The 24,677-nt window shown below is 49.2% G+C and overlaps 1 protein-coding gene across 4 annotated transcripts in view; it reads right to left on the bottom strand.

Moving 5' to 3' along the window:
* The window catches only part of IDE (insulin degrading enzyme), a 1,118,175-nt gene that overhangs the window by 681,932 nt on the left and 411,566 nt on the right, over positions 1-24,677 (bottom strand). For all 4 annotated transcript variants that reach the window (XM_085606153.1, XM_085606152.1, XM_085606150.1 and 1 more), the window contains exon 10: positions 21,620-21,700. In XM_085606153.1, the coding sequence (XP_085462279.1) occupies positions 21,620-21,700 (81 nt within the window). The remainder of the gene's footprint in view (positions 1-21,619; positions 21,701-24,677) is intronic.

Raw genomic sequence — 24,677 nt, 5'->3', positions numbered from 1 at the left:
GACCCGCCACCCACTTCGTAAACCACTGGAGCTGCGCAGCATGATAGTAGGCCTCCAGGTCTGGCAACGCAAGGCTCCCCTCCCCCCTGGGCCTCTGCAGAGTAATTAACGCTACCCTCCGTCTCCCAGTTCCCCAGATGAACCCTGTAATCAAAGTGTTTAGTTGTGCGAAGAGCCTACCCGGGATCCAAACTGGGAGGGTCCCAAAATAATAGAGAAACCTGGGCAAGATGACCATCTTCACCAAGGCCACCCTCCCGGCCACCGACAATGGGAGAGTACCCCAGAAATCAAAACAGGTTTGCGCACTGCGCACTGCCTGCCCCACGTTGCCCTCCAGCAGATCAGCGGGAACATGATAGATCGGAGTCCCCAAGTATGGCAAGCACCGGGATTCCCACGGGACATCCCCCAGACGAACTATCCTGTCCGGCCTGGTAGGAAACAGACATGACTTGGTCCAGTTCACCCGGAGGACCGCCACCCTCCCCAAGGTCTCCAGCAAGTCCCTCGCTCCCCGTAGGGCTTCTCCAGCGTCCGTCAAGAACATGAGGAGATCGTCCGCATAGAACGCTATGTGTTGCACTCGTCCCTCCACTAACAGCCCTGAAAAATACCGTCCTGACCTGGCGTGAGCAGCCATGGGCTCCATCGCCAGAGCAAATAATAAGGGGGACAACGGGCACCCCTGCCTCGTCCCCCGAGCGACCGCACAGGCAGCAGAAATCAAGCCCCCTGTCCTCACCCTAGCAGTGGAAGCACTGTATAGCAGCGCCGTCCACTGTACAAAACATTCCCCCAGCCCAAACGCCCGCAATACATCAAACAGGTAAGGCCACTCCAGGCTATCGAAGGCCTTTTCGATGTCAACCGCAAAAATGCAGGCCTCCTCCTTGTCATAGGAGTCGGACCCCAAGATCCGCAGAAGTCTGCTTACATTCATCGCAGTGTTGCGGGAGGGAATGAATCCAGCTTGGTCCTCATGGATCAGTTTCAGCATATGGGGCATCAACCGACTAGCCAAGATGCGGCTTAAGAGCTTAGAGTCATGATTGAGCATCGCCAGGGGTCTATACGAGGAACGATCCCAAGCAGGTTTACCCGACTTAAGAAGGGGAACTAGGAGGGCTTCACGTATGGAGACAGGGAGGGCCCCCTCCCGGCGTGCCGTGTTATAAAGCGCCACCAAACAGGGAGCTAGAACATCCGTGTAAGCTGCATAAAACTCAACAGGGAGCCCATCAGTGCCCGGGGTTTTGTTCCTGGCCATGTGATTTATGGCACTGCGTACCTCGCCCGCTTCAATGTCCCGACCCAGAGCCTCAGTGTCTTCAGCCTCAAGCCGTGGTAGCTCCACCCCTGGCAAAAATTCCTCATCCCCCGGGCACCCAGGACCCACCCTGCTCCGGTACAACTCGACATAATACTGTAAGAAGCAATCATTAATGTGCTTTTGGGTGCAGAATACCTCAGCACCCTGCCCCCGCAGTTCCATTATCGGGGACCCCCTGCGCGCCGGATTGGCCAGCCAAGCTAATAATGTCCCCACCTTATCCCGCTCCACATGCGCCTTATCTGTGTAGGCCTTATAGTCAAAGCAGCGCAATCTCTCGATTTGGACTGCTAACGCCTCTCGAGCCTCAAGCAACCCCGCCTGCTTGTCCGGGCGCTCCTCCTCCGAATCGCGCACCTGTCGTTCTGCCTTCTGGATGTCTTGCAGCAACGTTCTGCGCGCTCCCACTACCTCGCCTATACAGCGCCCCCGAACTACGGACTTAAAGGTGTCCCATTCGACCACCAGGGACGATGCCATATTGGTGTTAAGTCGAAAATATTCCTCAATGGCCGACCCAATGTTAGCACGAAACACTGGATCCTCTAGCGTGTCAGGGCGATCTCTCAGCCAGTGTAAAACTGTCAGCAGTGGATTATGATCAGATGATGTCCTGGCTACGTACTCACTATGTACCATCGCCCCATGAACATCTGGGTAGCTAAGGATCGAGTCCAAATGTTCAGCAGCTCCTGATACCAGCCACAAGAACGACTTGGGCCCGTTCGCACTTGATCTTCTTCAGCACTCTGGGCAGAAGGGGTATAGGTGAAAAGGCATATCCACTCGCGAGGAAAAGCGTCACCTAGCGAGTGCCGCCTTGAAAATTCCAACGCGCAGAACTGCTCACATTGAACTTTCTCTTTGGTGGCGAAAAGATCTATCCAAGGCTCTCCCCACTGCTGAAAGAGACCTTGCACCACCTCGGAGTGAAGACACCATTAGTGATCCATCATGCACCTGGGACTGAGTTTGTCCGCCCTGGCATTCAGGGAACCTGCCAGGTGTTGAACCACCAGGGATATGCCCTGATGTTCCAGCCATGTCCAGAGGCGGAGGGCCTACTGCCAAAGGGTTCACGACCGCACCCCACCTTGTTTGTTGCAGTACTACATGGTGGTGGTGTTGTCCGAGAATACCTGCACCACTCTTCCCTGGACAGACGGAAGGAATGCTTTGAGTGCAAGAGCAATTGCCCGAAGCTCCAGAAGGTTGATGTGGAGCCCGGACCCGCCGGAGACCAGATGCCTCTGATCTCTGCCTCTGCCATGTGGCCGCCCCATCTCAGAAGTGATGCATCGGTCACCAATGTGAACTCTGGTTGAGGAAGGGAGAGGGATCTGCCGTTGAACCAATCCTGGTTTGTTAGCCACCACTGCAATTGGTGTGCAGTGCCCTCCGAGATCTGGACGCAATCAAACAGATTACCCTGATGTTGTGCCCACTGGAACTTCAGGTCCCACTGCAGATCCCGCATATGCCATCTGGCATGGTCCCCCAGCAGGATGCAGGAGGCCATCAGACCCAGCAGCCTGAGGGTCATCCTGACCGAAACCCGGGATAGAGGCTGAAAGATCGGAATCATAGCCCGAATATCCCATACTCGCTGTTTGGGAGGATAAACCCAGAACAGCTCCGATGAAGAGGAGCTTCTGAGAGGGAGTCAGGTGTGACTTTGGCACGTTGATGGAAAACCCCAGCGAATGCATGAGGTCGACCGTAGTCTGGAGGTGGGAGACGACAACCTGGGGCAAGCCCACCTTCAACAGCCAGTCGTTGAGATAGGGAAAGACTGGAACCCCCTGATCTGCGCACATAAGCTGTGACCACCGCCTTCACTTTCGTGAACACCCGAGGGGCGCTGGTAAGGCCAAAGGGTAATACGGTAAACTGAAAGTGCTCGTGGCCTACCATGAACCGCAGGAATTGCTGGTGGGTCGGTAGGGCGGGGATGTGAAAGTAAGCATCCTGCAAGTCCAACGCCACCATCCAGGCTCCAGGGTCGAGGGCAGACAAGGCCTGAGCGAGCGTCAACATTTTGAACTTCTCCTTCCAGAGGAAGCGTTTGACGTTCCGGAGATCCAAAATAGGACGCACGTCTTTGTCCTTCTTGAGCACCAGAAAGTAGTGGGAATAGCAACCACGACCTACTTCTGGGACAGGAATGCGCTCGATGGCTCCCTAGGCCAAGAGAGGCAAAACTTCCTGTTGGAGAAAGGCCAGATGATCCTCCGACATGCGATGGTACTGAGGTGGCATGGATGGAGGGGTAGTCTCAAAGGGGAGGGAGTAGCCCTTTTGGACTATCTGCAAAATCCACCTGTCCGACGTGATGGTGTGCCAGTGGGGGAGTTGATGGCGAATCCTGCCGCCCACTGGCGTTTGGTGTTCCTGAAAGGTCCGACTAGGAGGGTTTGGAGGCTGCTGCAGAGGGGGCTGTGGTGGACTGGCCCGCCCGCTGGCCCCCAGCAACACGGCACTGGTTCCCACACCACCAGCCGCGCAGAGGCTAAACAGCCTGTGCCGGCCGGTGGCTCTGGGCGGGACGTGGCGGGCACCCCTTCCGTAAGCCGCGAAAGGCAGACTGCGAAGGGCGGGAGGTGGAAAGGCCCAAGAACCTGGCCGTAGCCCGAGAGTCCTTAAAGAGCTCCAGCGCGTTGCCTGCCTTGTCGCCGAAAAGGCGACAGAGATCAAAGGGCATGTTCATAAGAGTGGATTGGACATCCCCGGACAAACCAGTCGACCTCAACCTGTTGAAGGAATTCTGCACATACACAGAACTATGGGCAGGAAACCAGGACCTCCGTTTGTAGTGGTGTACCAAAAAACCCACCTCGGTGCCCAGAACCCCAATCCAACTAGCTATAGTGTCTCATTTGTTCTCCGTACTACAGCGAAGCTACCAATGATTAGATATCCTAGAACATGTCACTTCGACCCTCTCAGGAATCGTGGAAAGAGGAACACTCTTTCGTTCAAACACTCATACTTGTCCACAACGTGAGTAAACAGACACTGTATAATTTAAAATGTTTATTTTAACTAACGTGCTCTATAATGCAGTACACAAACCAATACTAGCAGCAAAATGCTTAAGAACAATATAATCAGCATTGTTACAATTCCATATAACACAAAAGGAAAACCATATTATAATGACAGTGGAAACAGGACTACAGTGCCTTACCACCCTCCCCTTGCTAGGAGCTAGTTTATTATAATTATAGAAGACCTCTAGGCTTTGTCAGGGGAACCCCATACCTCCAAGTTTAGATGCAAGAATTTATATCTCAGGACAAGCACAGCTCTTCTTCGTTGGAATGATTTTCTCCAAGTGCCTCTTCTTCGTGCATGTAATGCCATATTAAAAGCACCCGAGTTTCAGTAGTGTAGCCGTGTTCCATGTTATGTCTATGGGCGTGGGACTGACCAAAGTGAATCAACAGCATACATTGTTTTTCGACCTTGAATACGCTGTGCAGACGAGGTGCACAGTGTACAGCTGGATGTGTGAAAGGCAGACAGTTCTCATTTGAAAAAGCACAAGCAGAGTGTTTACGAGAACAGAGACATGTAGTAACGTGTGCAAAAGGCAGCTAATGGCGTCTAAGCATAAACTAACTTATGCTAACTTTAGCAATGTCCGCTGGTAACCCCCTGCCCTCACTACAAACCAGGTATAGTGTTGAAGGGCTACTGACGTGGAAATAGTCCTGCCTAGTGAGTCTGCGGTATCCAGCCCACAGCGGATGGTAAACTTTGCTGCGTCTCTCCCTTCGGCAACCGCCCTAGGAGTACGGCCCATGCCTCCTCCGGGCACAGCGGCAGCACTTGCGCAACTGTGTCCCACAAGGAGTAGGTGTAACGGTCCAACAGACATGCAGTGTTTACAGACTGCAGTCCTAAGCTGGAGGGAGAAAACATCTTCTTCCCAAGATGATCCAGCTTTATGGATTCCCTGTCCGGGGGAGCGGTAGGGAATGCACGCTTGGAGGTGGAGGCTTGGACCACCAAGCTCTCAGAGGTGGGGTGTTGGGAGCGGAAAGTGGGGTCGCCCAGGGCTGGGCGGTGGCGTTGAGCAATCATCCTGTCCATAGGAGCCCCTGTGTTGGGCCTGAACCAGGTGCCCAAAAGGATGTCCGTCAGGGCTTCATTAAACGGCAGCAGGGGCTCCAAAGAGCTCGCCGCCGGTTGAATCACCTCTGTCAGGAGGTTAGTCCTGACTGCCACTGTAGGTAGCTCAAGGTGGAGAGCCTCGGCCGCCCTACCTAACACCACTGCATACAATGCTCCCTACTCCGTAGCCACGGAAGGAGGAGACAACATGCCAAGGTCTGGTGAGGTATTTAGACCACTGGCTTCCCCCAGTTCCTCTCTCCAGTCCTGTTCGGTTAAAGGGTCCCCCGACCCCTCCTAGTCCTCCTCAAGCTCCTCTGGCTGCCAATCTGGTCTCAAAGAGCCTGGGTAGAACAGGGGCACAAAAGTACCCATCAGCGCCGGATCCGGCGTTGGTTGACGCTGGTCCGGCTCCGTGGCTACCTCGAGGTGGAGGCCGGGGTCGACGGCGGCTGGGGACACAGCCAACGCCGGCTGCGGACGTGGTGCCAGTGGAATCGGCACCAGGGGAGGGCTAACATGGTCGACCGGTGCCGATCCAGATCCAGGCCTGGATCCAAGGGGGCCCTGCGGTTCAGAGGCCGAAGGCCCAGGGCAACCAGCTTAGTCCGCGGGGCCCGAAGGCACGCCGGCGGAGTCGGGCTGCCCAAAGACGGCGTGCATCGCTTCGTAAAACTGACGAAGCTGGGCAGGGGTAGCTCCAGGTCCCGGGAAGGGGGGGAAACCCGGAGCCGACCATTCAGGCTCCGCACGCAGAGCTAGGGGAGGGTCACCACCCACATTCTTTGTCGCGTCGGCCGACGGACGGGGAGAAGTCGAAGAGTGACTATGCTTCTTCGACTTCTTCTTGTGCTTCGACTTACCTGACCCTGAGTGTAAAGACTTGGAGGAAGAATTGTGGTGGCTCCGTGACCGGTCCCTCGACCTCCTAAGCGACCGGGTGCTTGAACGGCGCAGAGCCGACTGCCAGGCCTCTAGTAGCTTTCGGGACTGCTCCCGCAAAGACTTTGGATTAATGATCCGGTAGTCTAAGCATGACTTGGGGTCGTGGTCGCACTCCAGGCAGAAGAGGCACATGCAGTGCGGATCCGTCACCGACATCAGTCAGATACAGGAACTGCAAGCTTTGAAGCCAAGCATCCTTGGTGCACCAGGAGTCGTACTCAAAAAAGGGTGTTGAAAAAATTCGAGAAACAAGTCAGTCAAAAAGTGACTGGGGTACCGGTCTCTCCGGATCTGCGCGGAAAAAGAAAGAACTGACATCAGCGCACGAGGGCGGTGTCTATGTAGCTACCGCGACGTCATCCTGGTGACCACGACGCCGAACACTGAGTCGACCGACGCCACCTTCCGACGCACAGGGATACTGCTGACGAAAAACTTTTCGGATCCAGTCTAACGCCTGGAGGTAATTCTAAGGTCAGGAATCTATAAATAACTATTTCTTTCAGATTGTTGAGACTAAGGGTTAGATGGAGGCAAATAGATCTAACCTGGGTTTATTGAAGAGGTCCTGTGCCACCTCTAGATGGAAATGCCACATGTAGTCTGGCAGACTATGCTTGCCCAATTCATCCATTTGGATCTCAAGGACTCCGATAGGCAGCTAGGGACCAGGAAGATATGTTGTTCCAGCCACCTCCAGAGACATAGCTCCGTTTTGGCACAGCACCTTGGATACCACCATGCCTTTTTTGTTGCAGTACCGCACAGCGGTTGTTTTGTCCATGGGGATCTGCATCCGCCTCCCTTTGATGAATGGCAGGAAGTCTTTAAGGGCCACACAGATCACCCAAAGCTCCAGGAAATGGACATGGAGCTGATGCTCGCTAGCGACCACAGGTCTCCGATCGCCACCTTTCTCAGATGGCCCTGTAACCCAGCAGTGATGCATCGGTCATCACGGGTAACTCTGAATGAGGAAGGAGAGTGGCCTGCAAAAGGTCATGTTGGCATCTACCAGCCATGACTGGAAATCAAACGCTGTCTCCTTTGAGATCTGAATGGAGTCAACCTTGATTATGGCCAACTTTGATCTGAGATTCCACTGCAGTATTTGCTTGTGCTACCTGGCATTTGGGAAGAGAAGTAAATATGAGGCCAGGTAACAAAGATGCCTCAAAGCCATTCTCATCAAACCCCAGGACTGATACCAAAGCATCGGGATAATAATGAATGCGTCGGACTTGCTGTGGAGGAAAGGCCAGAAATAAAAACCAAAGGAAATGATGGACGGAGTGTTGAACATTGCAAGCACTCACCCCCAGTCAACTGATCTGGGTTTAATCCATCACCGTTCTTTAGCCCACTCTGCCAACCCAGTTCAGACATGGCCATATGCAAATCAGTCTGACCCTGTGCCTCATGGGAACAGTCCAGCCCGAACTGCCAAACCATATCTTCCCTGGACCGGAAACAAGCTTCCTAGGACCGGTTTCTGGCATTTCAGCCGTCTTCAGCCAGGCTTGCTTGAATCCAGTGGCAAAGTGAGCAAGGGACTCACGTCTGAGCATACCCTGCCAACTTATGGCGAACAAAGCAAAAACCAAAGGAAATTATGGACGGAGTGTTGAACATTGCAAGCACTCACCCCCAGTCAACTGATCTGGGTTTAATCCATCACCGTTCTTTAGCCCACTCTGCCACACCAGTTGACACATGGCCATATGCAAATCAGTCTGACCCTGTGCCTCGGAAATGCCACTGCATCCAGAATCGCCCCAGTGAACGTAATCCTCTGGTGGAAGGGGAGGGGGGCTCAGGTGGAACATAGGTGGACCTGTGGCTCGTTGCTGGTGAAACCAAACAATGCTAGGAATATGTCTGGAGGTAGTCTATGACTGAACGCTGCAAGTCCGTCTTTACCAACCAGTCAGCTGTGGAAATATGTATATTCCTGACCTCAGAAGTTGGGCAGCAACCACAGCCAACACGTTTGTGAACATTCAATGGGCCAAACAAAGGCTAAAGGGGAGCACAGTAAATTGAAAGTGTTTCTTACCCACCTTGAACCTCAGATAAGCCCTGTTGGACTACAGAATCGGTACATGCGCATCCTGCAAGTCCAGGGATGCCAATCCCACCCCCTGCCTCCAGAGCTAACAGGATCTGAAAGCCAAAGAGAGCATTTTAGAACCTGTCCTTCTCCAGAAAGGGATTCAATGGCTAGAGGTACAAAAAAGTTCTGAGGCTTCCTTCCTATTTTAGGAAAGAGGAAGTATTGCAAGGAAAGAGAAAGTGATGCAAACAGTATCCTTCCTCCTCCTTCGAATCCAGTGCTAATCCAAAAGTAGCTCCGGTAAGGGAGGAATGCAATGTGGGAAGGAAAGAAAGGGCAGGGCAAATCCCCTTTAAACAATCTATAGGACCCACCTATCTAACATGGTGGATCTCCAGTATTGTGAGAAATGCTTCATTTTTTTCTCTTATCCAAAAGGCATGAACCTGGGTGGGCACATTAAAGAGAGGAGGAAGAATAGTAAAGAACAAGTTACTTACCTTCGGTAATGCTTTTTCTGGTGGATACAGTATCTGCCTGTGGATTCCTCACCTTGTGAATATCCCCTGCGCCAGCAACATTCGGAAACTTTTGTAGCAGTCCACGCCGATGCGGTCGAAGACGACGTCACAGAGACACGGCTCCGCTCGCGACTCCGCTGACGTCACCGGCTCCATAAGAAGACCCCATCGGCGTGATGACGTCAGTTCCGCCCCTTTTTTCCGTGCCTTCGAAGCACACGGACGGACTGACAGCAATATGTACATAAACAGTATACACAGTACACAATATACATATCAACACACACAGTGTGGAGAATAAACATCAAAGCACAAGAAATAACATAATGCCCTTGACAGCAAGAAACACATTTGAAACCATCAATAGAATTACAGCCATAGAATTACTGGTATAGAAGGATGGACAACGGGGAGGCGGGTGGGTCAGTGAGGAATCCACAGGCAGATACTGTATCCACCAGAAAAAGCGTTACCGAAGGTAAGTAACTTGTTCTTCTGATGGATACATCTGCCAGTGGATTCCTCACCTTGTGAATAGATTCCACAGCAGTCCCCACTCCCGGAGGAGGGTGTCCAACCTTCTACACCAGAAAGTCCTGAAGAACAGAACGAGCAAAATGCCCGTCCCTCCTCACCTCAGCATCTAAGCAATAATGTTTCGCAAAGGTGTGAAGGGAGGCCCAAGTTGCCGCCCTACAAATGTCCTCCACAGGAACACCCCTAGATAAAGCAGACGTAGAAGACTTTGCCCTGGTAGAATGAGCCCTCAAACCCTCCGGAGGCTCCTTACCAGCTAGGGAGTAGCAGATCTTGATGCATAGTACAATCCATCTGGAAAGGGTGCGCTTGTGCACCGCACGACCCTTTCTGCAGCCAGCAAAGCCCACAAAGAGCTGGTCATCAATCCTGTAGTCTTTTGTCCTGTCCAGGTAAAAGCTCACCGCCCTCTTAGGGTCCAAACGGTGAAGCCTCTCCTCCTCCTTGGAAGGATGAGGGGGAGGATAAAAAGAAGGAAGGGTAATGGATTGCCCCAGATGGAAGGGAGTTACCACTTTAGGCAAAAATGCAGCCCTGGTCCGGAGCACCATTCGTTCAGCATGCACAGTCAAGAATGGGGGCTTTGAACTAAGAGCTTGAAGCTCACTTACCCTCCTTGCCGAGGTGATTGCAATGAGGAAAACCGTTTTAAACGATAACAGTCTCAAGGGACACTTATGTAAGGGCTCGAAGGGAGAACCCATAAGATAAGTCAGTACAAGGTTTAAGTCCCATTGAGGTACAATAAATGGAGTAGGAGGAAATTTATTTGTGAGGCCCTTGAGAAACCTAAGCACAATAGGTGATTTAAATAAGGACGGCTGATCCGGCAGGCATAGAAAAGCCGACAAATATCCTTTAACTGTAGCCACAGCAAAGCCTTGCTGAGCAAGAGAAAGGGCAAACTGCAGAATGTTAGACAAACGAGCCTTCAAGGGATCAATTGACCTCTCTCCACACCAGAGAACCAATTTAGACTATCTATAGGAGTATATGGATTTGGTGGAGTGTCGCCTGGCCGATAAAATAACATCCACCACATCTGGTGGGAGAGAGAAAGAATTCAGGTTGCCCCGTTCAATCTCCAGGCATGAAGGTGTAAGCTCTGGAGGTGGGGGTGTAGAACCTGCCCCTCCGACTGCGAAAGGAGGTCTGCCCTCAGAGGGAGACGGAGCGGAGGGCACGAGGAGAGGTGGAGAAGATCTGTATACCACACCCTTCTCGGCCAATCCGGGGCGACCAATATAACTTGGGTCCGGTCTTGGCGAATCTTCCTCAGAACCCGAGGAATCAAGGGTATGGGAGGAAACGCGTAAAGGAGTCGTGAGCTCCAACTCAACTGAAACGCGTCCCCCAACGCCCCCTGCATCGGATACTGGAGACTGCAGAATGACGGGCAGTGCGCGTTCTCGAAAGTGGCAAACAGGTCCACCCGGGGTGTCCCCCACGTCCGAAAGACATGACTAACCACCTCCGGATGAAGCCTCCACTCGTGGTCGGCGGAGAACTGCTGACTGAGACTGTCCGCACTCACGTTCAGAACTCCGGCCAGATGATTTGCCATCAGACAAATCTGATGGTCCTGAGCCCAGGACCATAGACGCAGGGCCTCTCTGCAAAGACAAAGAGACCCCACTCCTCCCCGTTTGTTTATATACCACATCGCGGTAGAGTTGTCCGTCAGGACTTGAACAGACTGACAGCGAAGGGAAGGGAGGAAGGCCTTGAGCGCCAAACGAATCGTCCGCAATTCCAGAAGGTTGATGTGAAGCAGCCTTTCCTCTGGAGACCAAAGACCCTTGATCTCCAGATCCCCCAGATGAGCACCCCACCCTAGAGTGGATGCATCCGTTATCACTGTGGCCACCGATGGAGGTAGATGAAAGGGCTTTCCTTGGGACAGATTGCCCTCCACGCTCCACCAAGACAGATCCGCTGCAGCTTCTCTGAAGATCCTCACAGACTCCCTGAGATCTCCCCTGTGCTGATACCACCGCTTGCGGAGGCACCACTGGAGCGCCCTCATGTGCCAGCGTGCATGGTTGACCAACAGGATGCAGGAAGCGAACAGACCGAGCAGGCGAAGGACCTTCAGAACTGGAACGACCGCTCCGCTGTAAAATAAAGGAATCATTTCCTGAATGTCGAGAATCCTTTGAGGAGGAGGGAATGCTCGACACACAGTAGTGTCCAGTACCGCACCTATGAACAGGTTGCGCTGAGAGGGCACCAGGTGAGATTTGGGCACATTGATCGAAAAACCCAATCTGTACAACAGCCGAGTTGTATCCCGCAGATGGAACAGCACCTTCTCCGACGACTCCGCCTTGATCAGCCAGTCGTCTAAATAAGGGAAAACCGAAATCCCCGACCTTCTGAGATGGGCTGCCACCACCGCCATCACCTTTGTGAAGACTCGAGGTGCCGAAGTAAGACCAAACGGGAGGACCGCAAACTGATAATGTTGCGACCCTACCGTAAACCGGAGATACTTCCTGTGCGACTTCAGAATGGGGATGTGAAAATACGCATCCTGCAAGTCGAGCGACACCATCCAGTCCTCCTGATTCAGCGCCTGAAGAACCTGCGCAAGGGTGAGCATCTTGAACTTTTCCTGTTTCAGGTAAAAGTTCAGGATTCTGACGTCCAGAATCGGACGCAATCTGCCGTCCTTCTTGGGAATCAGAAAATACCGGGAGTAGCATCCCTGACCCCTCTCCTGCTCTGGAACCACCTCTATCGCACCTTTCTGAAACAATTTCAGGACCTCCTCCTGCAGGAGAAGACGGTGGTCCTCTGAGCAAGCCCCTTGGCAAGGAGGGTAATTTGGAGGGAATTCCCGAAAAGGAAGGGCGTACCCATTTTCTACAAGATTCAGAACCCAGAGATCTGTAGTTACAGATTCCCAATCTTGTAGAAAATGGGTAAGCCGGCCCCCCACATGGCCAGCATGATCCGGAATGTCGAATCTAGGGCTGTTTTGCGGTGGTGGGAGGGGCTGAGGAAGAGGAAGAGGAGGAGGAGAGTTGACGGCCACGTGAGCGACCTCTAAGCCTTCCTCTATATCCCTTGGACAGAGAGCCTTGCTGCTGCTGCTGCTGCTGCTGCTGGGTTGGTCTGTAGGAACGAAAACTCGCCCTTCCAAATCCTCTGTACCTCTTGAAAGTACCTCTCGGCTGGGATTGAAGGCCCAACGACCTAGCCGTAGCCTTACTCTCTTTGAAGCGCTCAAGAGCAGCGTCAGCCTTCTTCCCGAACAGACCAGACCCATCAAAAGGTAAGTCCAATAAAGTTGACTGGACATCAGAAGAGAATTCGGAGGACTTAAGCCATGCACCTCTCCTGGTGGCAACTGAAGACCCCATGACCCTGGCAACTGAGTCTGCTGTATCCAGGCCACTCTGAATAACCTGGCGAGCAGCCGCCTGGGCATCCGATAGAACTTCATTAAATCCTCCTCTATCCTCCTCTGACAGTTTTGGCGCCAACTTTTTAGCCGAGTCCATAAGCGCATGGATATAGCGCCCCAACAGACAAGTCGCATTTGAAGATTTTAATGCCATACTGGCTGATGAAAAGACCTTCTTGGCCGATTGGTCCACCTTCTTTGCCTCCCTGTCCCCTGGGACTTGAGGAAATGCCCCTTTCGACCGTCCAGAACAAGCCGCCTGAACTACTAGGCTTTCAGGTGAAGGGTGTGAAGATAAAAATTCAGGATCCCCTGGAGCCACCCTATACCTTCTTGCGACTACCTTTGAGACTGCAGGAGCTGAGAAAGGCTTGCGCCATACATCCAGCACAGGTTCCAAAATTGCTTCGTTGAAAGGCAACAGAGGCTCTGAGACCGCAGTTGGAGAATGCAACACCTCAGTTAAAATATTGGACTTGAATTCGGTGGATGGCAATTGAAGGTCCAACAACTCCGCAGCCTTTCTAATCACTGCATGATAGGGTGCTGCGTCTTTAGAGGGTTCGTCTGATGGTGGAGTGATCTCCCACTCCGGAGACAAATCCAGACCACTTGCCTCCTTCAATTCGTCGAACACCTCATTGGATTCTACCAATTCCCCCTCTTCAGCCTCTTCCATCAGAAAGCGTCTCTCCTCTAGCACTCTCTGCGCCTCCCTTCTCGAACGGATCCGCACCTGCGGCGTCGGCGGCGCCGTGATCGAATCCGACGGCGCCGGCAGTGGCGTCGAACGCGGATCAGCTGGAGCAGCCGGCGTCGAACGAAGTCGAGTCGGCGCCGGCGAAGAGGGAAGCGGCGTCGATGCTCTCGGCACCGGCAGCTGCCAAGACGGCGTCGCTGGGAAGAACGGCATAAACGGTGCTTGAGGGTAAACCTGCGGCACTCCCAGATTGAAAGCCATCGGACCCATAGGTGCACCAGAGGTATACATGGCCCGTGAGAACACCCCATACATTGCATTGAGATAATGTGAGGGGTCCTGACCTGGAGTAGGGAAAGCAGGATACTGGTCAGGTAGCACCGGACTCGGGCCTATCGGCACCGACGGTGGAGCAAGCGGCATCACAGACTCACCCGGAGCCAGACGATCCTCATCCTGGGCCGGAGACGGAGCCGGAGGACTTGCAGGATCTGGAGATGGAACCGGCGCCGGGGATTCAGCCGGAGCCGGCGAAGGCACCGGAGAAGATGGAACCGGAGGTGAAGTCGGGACAGGAGAGGGAGACACTGACTCTCTCCGACGTCGAGCCGGCGATTTCGACTTTGACGTCGAAGCCTTATGATGCGACGAATGCCTCCTCTTTTTCTTATGTTTCTTGCTCTTTGAAGCCTGTCCCGAAGTCGACTTGGAAGCTGACCTCGACCTCGACCTGGATCTTCTTCTTCCTCTTTTCTCCTTCTTCTTCATCCGGGCGATAAAGAGCTTTGCTTCCCTCTCCTTAAGAGCCTTCGAGCTCATTTTCCTGCAACTCGAACAACCTCCCACATCATGGTCCGAGGACAAACACCAAACGCAATCGTCGTGCGGGTCGGTGATGGACATGTGCTTGCCACATTCTCGGCAAGGCTTAAACCCAGACTTCCTTGTCGACATTTTTAGAAGATTGACAGAGAAATCCAGAAAACATACAAATTAACCAGAACAGCTACCAGTAACGATTCCCGAAATCCGTTGGCGTCGTCGGCGCGGAAAAAAGGGAACTGACGTCATCACGCCGATGGGGTCTTCTTATGGAGCCGGTGACGTCAGCGGAGTCGCGAGCGGAGCCGTGTCTCTGTGACGTCGTCTTCGACCGCATCGGCGTGGACTGCTACAAAAGTTTCCGAATGTTGCTGGCGCAGGGGATATTCACAAGGTGAGGAATCCACTGGCAGATGTATCCATCAGAAATAACAGCCATTGATGGTTAATACAGTGTCTACCGGTGCAACGACAGCCATCCCAAAAGGACTAGTTTGGCTGTGCAAGAAACCCTGGGAGTGGGATCAAAGTCTGTAAGCTAGCCCTCTGAGTAGGCACAGGCCGAGCTTTCTTTATTTCATAGTGTGACACAGGTCTGGAGTAGCGCAATGTTAGTTCAGGGTGGGAGATCAGGGTTGCCTCCGAATGCTCGTCTTGAGCAGAAGTCAGTGTCTGTATGAAAGAAACAGATGTGGACCTTGACACCAGAATATAAGTCAGTACTGGCCTGTTGACTGGTCCAGAGGGAACAGACTGTGAAAAAAGAGCCCAACAGCGCATGTACAACTAGTGATCCTTGCAGCTCTGTGGGGACTGAAGCACACCAGAGGAAGTTGGAATTGCACCAAAAATCTGCAGCGTGGCCACTTTTAAAGCTATTTGCTTCGGGGTCTACGATGGAGCAGGAAACTTGGGGCACTGTTTCAGAACCAGGAAATATCAGGGGAAAATTAGCTCTTTCATGATGCTCTCGCGCCTTCCCGCTAAACTTCGTGTAACAGTCTCGCTTGACCTTCTTAAAATTGTGCCAAGATTTGGAATTTGACTTGACAATTTTGAGTGGGATAGTGGACTTTTCATGCGATAGGGCCTGTGATCTGGAAAAGCGCTAGGTTTTGATTGCAACCTCCTATTATGTTCAGCAACAAAGTTTATCTTCCTGGTCCCTAATCGTATTAGGGCACACTTGTCGCACAACTGGAGTTGTGGCCTGAGATCAGGCACCAAAGTTAGACCAAGATTGCGGAACAGCTGTAGAAGAGTGGTGGCGTATGCTGCTGCCTTTGATCACACTCTGCCCTTGATGAGCCAAATACTCAGTAAGGGGGAACACCGGATGTCCTCTGCATCTTAAGAGAGCAGCTAAAGGCGTGACCTTCTTAAATATGCCAGGCGCACTTGAGGCCCACAGGTAGGACTCAAAATTGGCAAGGTAACTTACTACTTAGAACAGAGATACTTTCAATCTTTGGGGTACTTGGGAAAATGGAAGTATGCATCCTGCAAATACAGTGATGTCATTTGTTTTGCCACAAGCAAAGGCAACAGTATCTGCTGCAGAGTGACCATCCTGAACAACTGCTTTTTTAGATACTTGTGGAAAACTTGCAGATCTAACATCAGTCTCTACTCGACGGATTTACAAAAATCTTGAGTAGACTTCTTTGTTTCGCTAGGATTTGGGGATAGGTTTGAGCCACCCCTTTTGTATCACAGAGAGGATTTGTGCTAGCAGCTGTCAATGGTGCTCCCATTGAGGTAGATGCACAGTTGTCTCTCAATGAATTTGAGGGTATGCCCCATTTGTTTTAGGTCTAGGATTCATTTGTCGGAACAAGCTGCGATCATTTCAAAAACACAATCGGGGAATGTTCAGGGAATGGAGTTGGCACCAATGGGTACTTAACTGTGTTCTAGAATCTGGATATTTGGAAGGCCAACTTCCACACTTTTGGAACTTGGTGGAATAAGACTGACTGTCGGCTTGAGTTTTTAGAATACTGAAGAGGGTTGTAGGAAACTAGCGCTGTATATACTATAAACAAAAAATGAGTTATAGTGTGCACAGAGTCCAGTGGATCCCGAGAGGCTCTACAAAGGCTCAAGTAGATAAAACTGTGGTCGTGTGGGCGAGCAGTTAGGCTTATCAGAGGGCAATGCTAAGAATTTGTTGTGCACACACAGGCAATAAGTGATGCACACAGTCAATGACTAAATCCGAGACGAATGGTTTGCAAAAATAATACGTTTAGTATATTTTATACAGTGCTCGAAATATCAAAAAATTGTTACTACACCTGCAGGTCTAATAACTTGAATATTCTACTCGATCTAACTGTAATGTACTTGACCTGTGAACTGGTCTCAAATTGTGTGATCCTAGGCAAATATTTTGTCTTATGGAGCCACCTTTATCTTCCTAATCACATAAGAGATCACCTTCAGATATTCAAGTTTACTATTTCTTTTGTGCAAACAAAACTCCTTATTTACTAGGCAAACGTTTCCTCCATGCATAATAATAATCATGCCCACATATAGGGTGCACATGATTCCTGGCTTGCCTCTTAGTTCACTAATAGCATTGTCATCTGGGCAGGAGCAGGAATATTTACTACTTCATGTTTAAAAACGCACTTTTCATAAATATATTACTAAAGCATGATATGGTAGTGCACTGTAATTTACAGATAGCACATTTTGCAGCGAGGTGCAAATGCCAGAACAAAAAGAAGGTTCACAATCTGGTATTGGTAGAGGCTACTGTGAACTTGAGGAAGAGATGGTCTGCAGGATGAATTGGCCTCATAGATATAATCTTATGGTGATCACATTTTTTGGGAGTGGGTAGATTCATAGTGGAGTGACTGGAACGTGCTTCAACATCAGTTTAATCAGAGATCGGAGTACTGGTAACAAAGCATGCACATATTATATGCCCAACGCACACTCCTTACTCGAATACACATAAGTGGCGTGGTCAATTATTTCTTGGAAATTGAGGTAATCAGTCTGTTTTTTTTGTTTTAGATAATGATTCCATAAAAGTGAAGTTTAGCTTTCTCCTATGCCCCAAAGTTGGTATGCCTTAGGACACCTGAGGAAGATCCATACTTATGCAATGGGTAGCAACACCAAATGCATAAGATAACCTATCTGATAACTGTGCCGGCATCATTGCCTCGAGAAATTGAAAAAACGTTAATCAGTACAATGAATAGGTATAGCTATATCAAGGTAAAAGTGCAAGGCACATTTGACATTTAGATCACTGTGCATCTCCTTAGCAGAAGAGGCATATACTTGCAGCAAATAGGGATAAAAGTGTCCTTGTCGAGAACAAATCTGTCTGCTTCTTGATAATCTCAAATAGTTTATGCATGAATCTGGCCAAGAATGGGCTGAACTGTCTAAAGGCTGTAAGGAACCTTAAAAGGGTGCTCATGACGGAATGGTTTCATCATGAGCACCAATGCTCCTGTGCTCTTGACGGAACCATTCCCAGAATGGGCCTGCCAATGCCCCCACCCCCAAAATAATTGGCAAAGTCTTTCTGCCCCCCAACCCCCGGAAGGAGATGGTGACAATAGCCCCGTATCTGACCTTCCTCCCCCTGCCCGGAAAGCCCAATAGGCACTAGCAATTATTCTTATTTTTTTAAACGTAGGGGTGGGGGCTGCCCAGAATGGGCATGCCAATGCCCCCCCCCCCCCAAATCGCCTGTCTTCCCCCCCCACCCCCATGGAGGCAGATGGGGGCAATAGCCCCTTATATGCCCACAGCGTGGCAGAAAGCCCAACAGGCATTATTTGTTTCAATATTTAGGGGTGGGGGCTGCCCAGAATAGGGATGCCAATGCCCACGCCCCCAAAATAATTGGCACAGTCTTTCTGCCCCCCCCCCCCCCCTCCCCGGAAGGAGATGGTAGCAATAGCCCCTTATATGCCCACAGCGTGGCAGAAAGCCCATCAGGCATTATTTGTTTCAAAATTTAGGGGTGGGGGCTGCCCAGAATGGGTATGCCAATGCCCATACTCCCCAAAACAAAGTGTTACAGTCTTTCTGCCCCCTCACCCAGGTGGCAGTAGCCCCTTATCACAGAATGAGCATGCTAATACCCCCACCCTGCATAACATTTTCAGCCTTCCTGCCCCCCCTGGAGGCAGGTGGGGGCAAATAGCCCCTTATCTGCCCCCCCCCCCAGGGGCGCAGGTAGAAAAGCCACTAGGGATCAGGGATTATTATATTTTTAATATGTAAGGGCTTGGGGCTGCTCAGAATGGGCATGCTAATACCCCCACTCAGAAAAAAATTGCCACAGCCTTTCTGCCCCCCCCCCCCACCCGGAGGCAGGTGGGGGCAAATCGCCCCTTACCTGCCCCCCTCCCAGGGGGGCAGGCAGAAAGCAAACTAGGCACCAGTTATTATTTTTTTCCAAAGTTCAGGGTTGGGGGCTGCCCAGAATGGGCATGCTAATAACCGCCCCCCCCTTGCAAAAAATTGCAACAGCCTTTCTGCCTCCTCAGGAGGCAGCTGTGGGGAAAAAGCCCCTGAACTGCCCCTCCGGGAAGCAGAGCCCACTAGGCCTGGTTTTGCAAGGGGGGCAACAGCGTTTTTGGTCCCGTGCTCGGCAGCCATCTGCGGAAACCTATCAAACCCACACAAGTGAGGTATAAGTTTTATCGGGAGACCAAGGGGAACGCTCTGTGGTAGGACATTTGTGCGGCCATGTTGATCACATTGATCCCATACAGAAATGTAAGGAAAATGTGATTTATTTAGCTAAATGTTTGAGGTTTGCAGGGGATTCTGGGCAGGAAAATGTTACGGGATCCAATCAAGCCACACATCCCTGGACTCTCCTAGGTGTCTAGTTTTCAGAAATGTGTGGGTTTGGTAGGTTTCCCTAGATGGCCGCCGAGTCCAGGACCGTAAATGCAGGTGCCCCCCCCCCCCTTGCAAAACCAGTTCTTTTTGTGATAAATAATTTTGATGATTCCACAATAAGTGTTGGCCCCTTCCCTGCCGCAAGTACTTGGCCCACCCACACAAGTTAGGTTCCACTTTTATCGGGAGACCTGGGGTTATGATGGGTGGTAGGAAATTTGATCCTACAACAACTTTCACCACGCAGAAATGTGAGAATAATGTGATTTTTTTCAGCAAAATTTGAGGTTTGCAGGGGATTCTGGGTAGGAAAATGTTGGGGGATCCACGCAAGTCACACCTCCCTGGACTCCTTCGGGTTTCTAGTTTTTGGAAATGTCTGGGATTGCTAGGTTTCCCAAGGTGGCTGTCGAGACAGGGATCAAAAACGCAGGTGACTCGCTCAAAAACAAAGTTTTTTTGTAATTTATACTTTGGACGTCCCCATAGTACGTTTTGGGGCAATCCTGGTCGCGGAAACTAGGCCTACTCACACAAGTGAGGTACCATTTTTATTGGGAGACTTAGGCGAACACTGGGTGGCTGGAAGTTTGTGGCTCCCTGCAGATTCTAGAACTTTCCTTAACAGAAATACGAGGAAAATGTTGTTTTTTACAACATTTGAGGTTTGCAAAGGATTATGGGTAACAGAACCTGGTGAGCGCCACACAAGTCACCCAATCCTGGATTCCACCGAGGTATCTAGTTTTAAAAAATGCATAGGGTTGCTAGGTTTCCCTAGGTGCCGGCAGAGCTAGGGTCCAAAATCCACAGCTAGGCACATTGAAAAAAAAGGGGCAGTTTTCCCTGGAAATGTGATGTGTCCATGTTGCGTGCTGGGCCGTATCCTGTCGCAAGCACTAGGCCTACACACACAAGAAAGGTAGCATTTTTATCTGGAGACTATGGGGAACACAGAATATTAGAACAAGTGTTATTTCCAATTGACTTTCTTTGCATTTCTGCCTTCCAAATGTAAGACAATTTGTAAAAAAAGAAATCATTTTTAAAAATGACGTCTAATTCACACGCTTGCATGGGTACCCACAATCTTGGAGATGTGCAAGTAACCACTGCTTCTAAACTCTATATTTTGTTCCCATTTCGGAAATATATAAGTTTCCTTGGAACCTATTTTTCACTCTTTATATTTTACCAAATGAATTGCTATATAAACGGTACACAATGAAATACCATTGCAAGATGCAGCTCAGTTATTGGTTCTGGGTTACTCGGGTTCTTGGTGAACCTACAAGTCCTGTACAACCCCACAACCAGAAGGGCCTGGAAGATGTAATGGTATATTGCTTTAAAAAAATATGTCAAACTTAGAAGAAGTAACAGGTGAAAACGTTGGCACAAATGGATGTTCTTTTCAACTCCATCTCAATATTTTTAATTTTCAATTGTTAGTTTCTATAAACAAACCTTGAATGATCTACACAAATGACCCCTTGCTGAATTCAGAATTTAATCTAGTTTTCAGAAATATATAGCTCTCCAGGATCCTTTATTGCTTTCATACCCATTTCTACCACTAACTGGAAAGGAAGTTGAAAGCACAACAAATGGCAAAAATAGGCTATGTTCCAGTAAACCAAAACTGTGTAAAAAAAGTCTGCCTGTCCCTGAAAGCTGAGAAGATGGTGATTTCAGCAAAACAAACCCTTTGTTGATACCATTTGCAGGTAAAAAACTAGACACTTTCTTCTGCAGCACTGCTTTCCCATTGAAAAACGTTTTTTTCTGTAATTTGGCTGATTTCTGGGTCCCCTACAGGGGAATCCAAAAGCCTGGGGTACCTTTAGAATCCTCAAGATGTTGGAAGAAAAGGACATAAATTTGGCGTGGATACCTTTTGTTGACAAAATGCTACAGAGGCGTAAGCGTGAACTACCCCAATTAGCCAAAAAGAAGGCCTAGCATGGGGGAAGGCCTAGCAGCAAAGGGGTTAATCAAATCGGCCAGATTTTACTTGACAACCTTACAGACAATGGAGGAGTAGGGCTTTTCTTGTCAGTTGAAAAAAGCCTGGTTGTGAAATGAGGAAGGAACTGCTGATTATCCACCAGCAGTCCTGATTCAGACATATAATAAGAAAACAATGCATTTCTAGCTCACCTCGATCTTCATATTTTGCTTGTTCTCAAAGAAAGTTGAAGGAGGTCTGGTGGATACACCACATAAGATCACTGCTTGTCCTATACTTAACAAAGAATTACAAGTGCTATTTCATTGATTTTTCTTAGATACGTACATGTAATAATCCTGCTATCTTTGAAGTATATCCTCTGGGGCGTTCTTTGTCTTTAAATCTGAAAGCTACAGCATTTAAATCCTAAAAAATTAAACAATGGGAAAGGTATTCAAATCATTTATACTCCCAACAATTTGACAATATTTATACACACACACACACACACACACAGAAATGTCAATGTTAGCCACAATGAAGAAACATCCAGTTTTCTATGTTCTATATGAATTACAGTCTTTGAAATAACTATAAAAAAAAATCATTAATCCAGCCATTATTAGATCTTTGTCAAGATGGATGAAAATGAGCTTGTTGCAATGGACCAACACCTGAAAGGTACACTAGAGTACAGCATTGCCATCCCTCTCAGTAGAACCTAGAGGCATTGTTATATCAAGGTAAAAGGGCAAGGCACATCCGATATACAGACTGTTGCATCTTCTTAGCAAAAGAGGCATCTTTGCGCAGCTACTGGGGATAAATCTCCTTGTTGAGAAGAAAGGATAATGTTACTAACCTAGTAAGCATCTGTTCTTGGCATGTAGGGCTGTAGATTCGTATGCTTTGCATACTCCTGTCATCTAAAGTTGGGGCCGGATGTCTGAAAGTTGTTTTTCTTCTAAGACGTCTTTCCAGTCACGCGCAAAGGTGGCTCCTCCTTACGGTGATAATGCACATGGGCATCGACTCCATGGTTATATTGTTTTCCCGCAAGGGGTTGATAATGGAGTTAGTAAGTGTAGAATAGAGATGTCCATGCATATGTATTTAAAGTAAGAAACTGCAATAACTATAGGTACCCCGGGAGGCGGGTGGGCACATGTGAATCTACAGCTCTACCTGCCAAGAACAGATGCTTACTGGGTAAGTAACATTATCCGTTCGAGGCATGTGAGCTGTAGATCACATTCTTTGCATAGATTATATAGCAGTATACTCCCAAAGCGGTGGCTAACCTGTAGCTGTTGCAGTTGTTTGAAAAAGTGTTTTAAGCACTGCCTGGCCTACATTAGCTTGCTGCTTCGCTAACACATCTAGACTGTAAGTGCTTGGGGAAGGTGTGCGGTGTTGACCATGTTTCTGCCTTACAGATGTCAGCTAAGGGAATATTCCCTAAGAAGGCCATAGTAGCCCCTATTTTGTGAGTGGAATGCGCTTTAGGGGGTATTATTTCGCTTTAAGATAACCTGTTTGCTAAGCCGGATTTAGATATGGGATTGCCTTTGCCTGGTGGCAAAAAAAGCAACAAAAAGCTGTTTTGTCTTGCGAAATTCTTTTGTTATTTCCACATAATATAGTAGAGCTCTTCTAACATCTAGTGTGTGTGTGTAGAGCTCGTTCTGCTATAGAATCAGGTTGAGGAAAGAACATAGGTAACTCAACTGATTGTTTGATATGAAAAGCAGAAACTACTTTAGGAAGAAATTTGGGATTAGTTGGAAAAACCACTTTGTTTTTGTGAAGCTGAAAGAAAGGCTCTTGAATAGTTAATGCCTGAAGTTCACCAATTCTCCTCAGTGAAGTGATTAAAATGAGAAAAGCAACTTTCCATGAGAGGAACTGTAATTGACACCTGTGCATTGGTTCAAAAGGTGGGCCCATTAGCCTAGTTAGTACTATGTTTAAGTTCCATACTGGTCCAGGTGGGACTCTTGGTGGTATTACTCTTTTTAATACCTCCATAAAGGCTTTAATCACTGGCACTCTGAGATAAGTGTTGTCTGTTTTGTAAGTATGCAGCTGCGGCTGCTAGATGCAATCTAATAGATGTATATGCTAGTCCAGATTGCTGTAAATGTAAGAGATAGCAGATGATGTTTTGCACTTAAGCATCAAGAGGATATTGTTATTGTTGCAATAGATAACAAATTGTTTCCATTTTGCTGCATAACATGCCCTAGTAGCAGGCTTTCTAGCCACTTTTACGATATTCATACAGTCTGGTGGTAATTGTAAATAACCAAACTCTATGACTTCAGGAGCTAAATCGCTAGGTTGAGTTCTTTGGGATTTGGATGCCTGATTTCTCTATGGCTCCGAGTGAGGAGAGTGGAGTTGAGATACAGCTATTGATGTGGCACTACTGAGAGCTCCAGCAGAGGGGTGAACCAAGGGTGGCGTGCCCATGTGGGAGCAATGAGAATCAGTTTGAATGATGTTTGTCTGAGCTTCCAATCCACTAAGGGAATGAGTATGAGAGGCAGAAAAGCATAAGCAAATATCCCTGACCAGTTCATCCATAGGACATTGCCTTTGAACAGCAGGTGTTTGAAGCTTGGGCATTTCGCGTTTTCTGCTGTGGCGAACAGGTCCATGTGAAGAAATCCCCATTCCAAAGAGTAGGGGAGGAGAATTCGGGGATGAAGTTCCCACTCGTGGATTTGCTGTCTCTGTCTGCTGAGAAGATCTGCAATCTGATTGTTTACTCCTGGAAGATGTTCTGCTAGGAGATACATTTTGTGGTGTGTAGCCCATTTCAAAATGGCTTGTGCTAGGCGTGATAGTTGGAGTGTGTGTCCCGCCTAGTTTCTGTATATTGTACATCGCTGTCATGTCTGTGCGGACTAGGACTGCTTTGCCTATGAGGTGAGTTTGAAATGCTCTGAGCGCTAGAAACACTGCTAGTAGCTCTAGGTGATCTATATGGAGACTCTTGTACTTTAGACTCCATAACCCTTGGATTGTGTGATTCTGAAGGTGAGTGCCCCAACCAGTGAGCGATGCGTCTGCTGTTAGCACTGTCTGTGGAACAGGGACGAGAAGGATAAGTTACTTACCTGTAATCCTAGTTCTCTTCCAGGGGTATCCTCATCAAAGTCATAAGCACTGAATATTCCCACCCATGTGCGGGGGGCCCCGGAAATAATAAAAATTATATATGAAAAACACACACACACACACATATATATATATATATATATATATATATATATATATATATATATATATATATATATACTTCACTTCCAATCCGGTGACAATACTCCGCCGAACAAAACAGGACATAGGATATATATATATTGATAGTATACTCTCCACGCTTCCACTTAGCTTTTGC

This window comes from Triturus cristatus, chromosome 1_2 (genome assembly GCF_964204655.1).
Source record: "Triturus cristatus chromosome 1_2, aTriCri1.1, whole genome shotgun sequence".
NCBI classification, from domain to species: domain Eukaryota; kingdom Metazoa; phylum Chordata; class Amphibia; order Caudata; family Salamandridae; genus Triturus; species Triturus cristatus.
The sequence above is the reverse complement of the archived record's forward strand: the minus strand, read 5'-3'. Positions and strand labels throughout refer to the sequence as shown.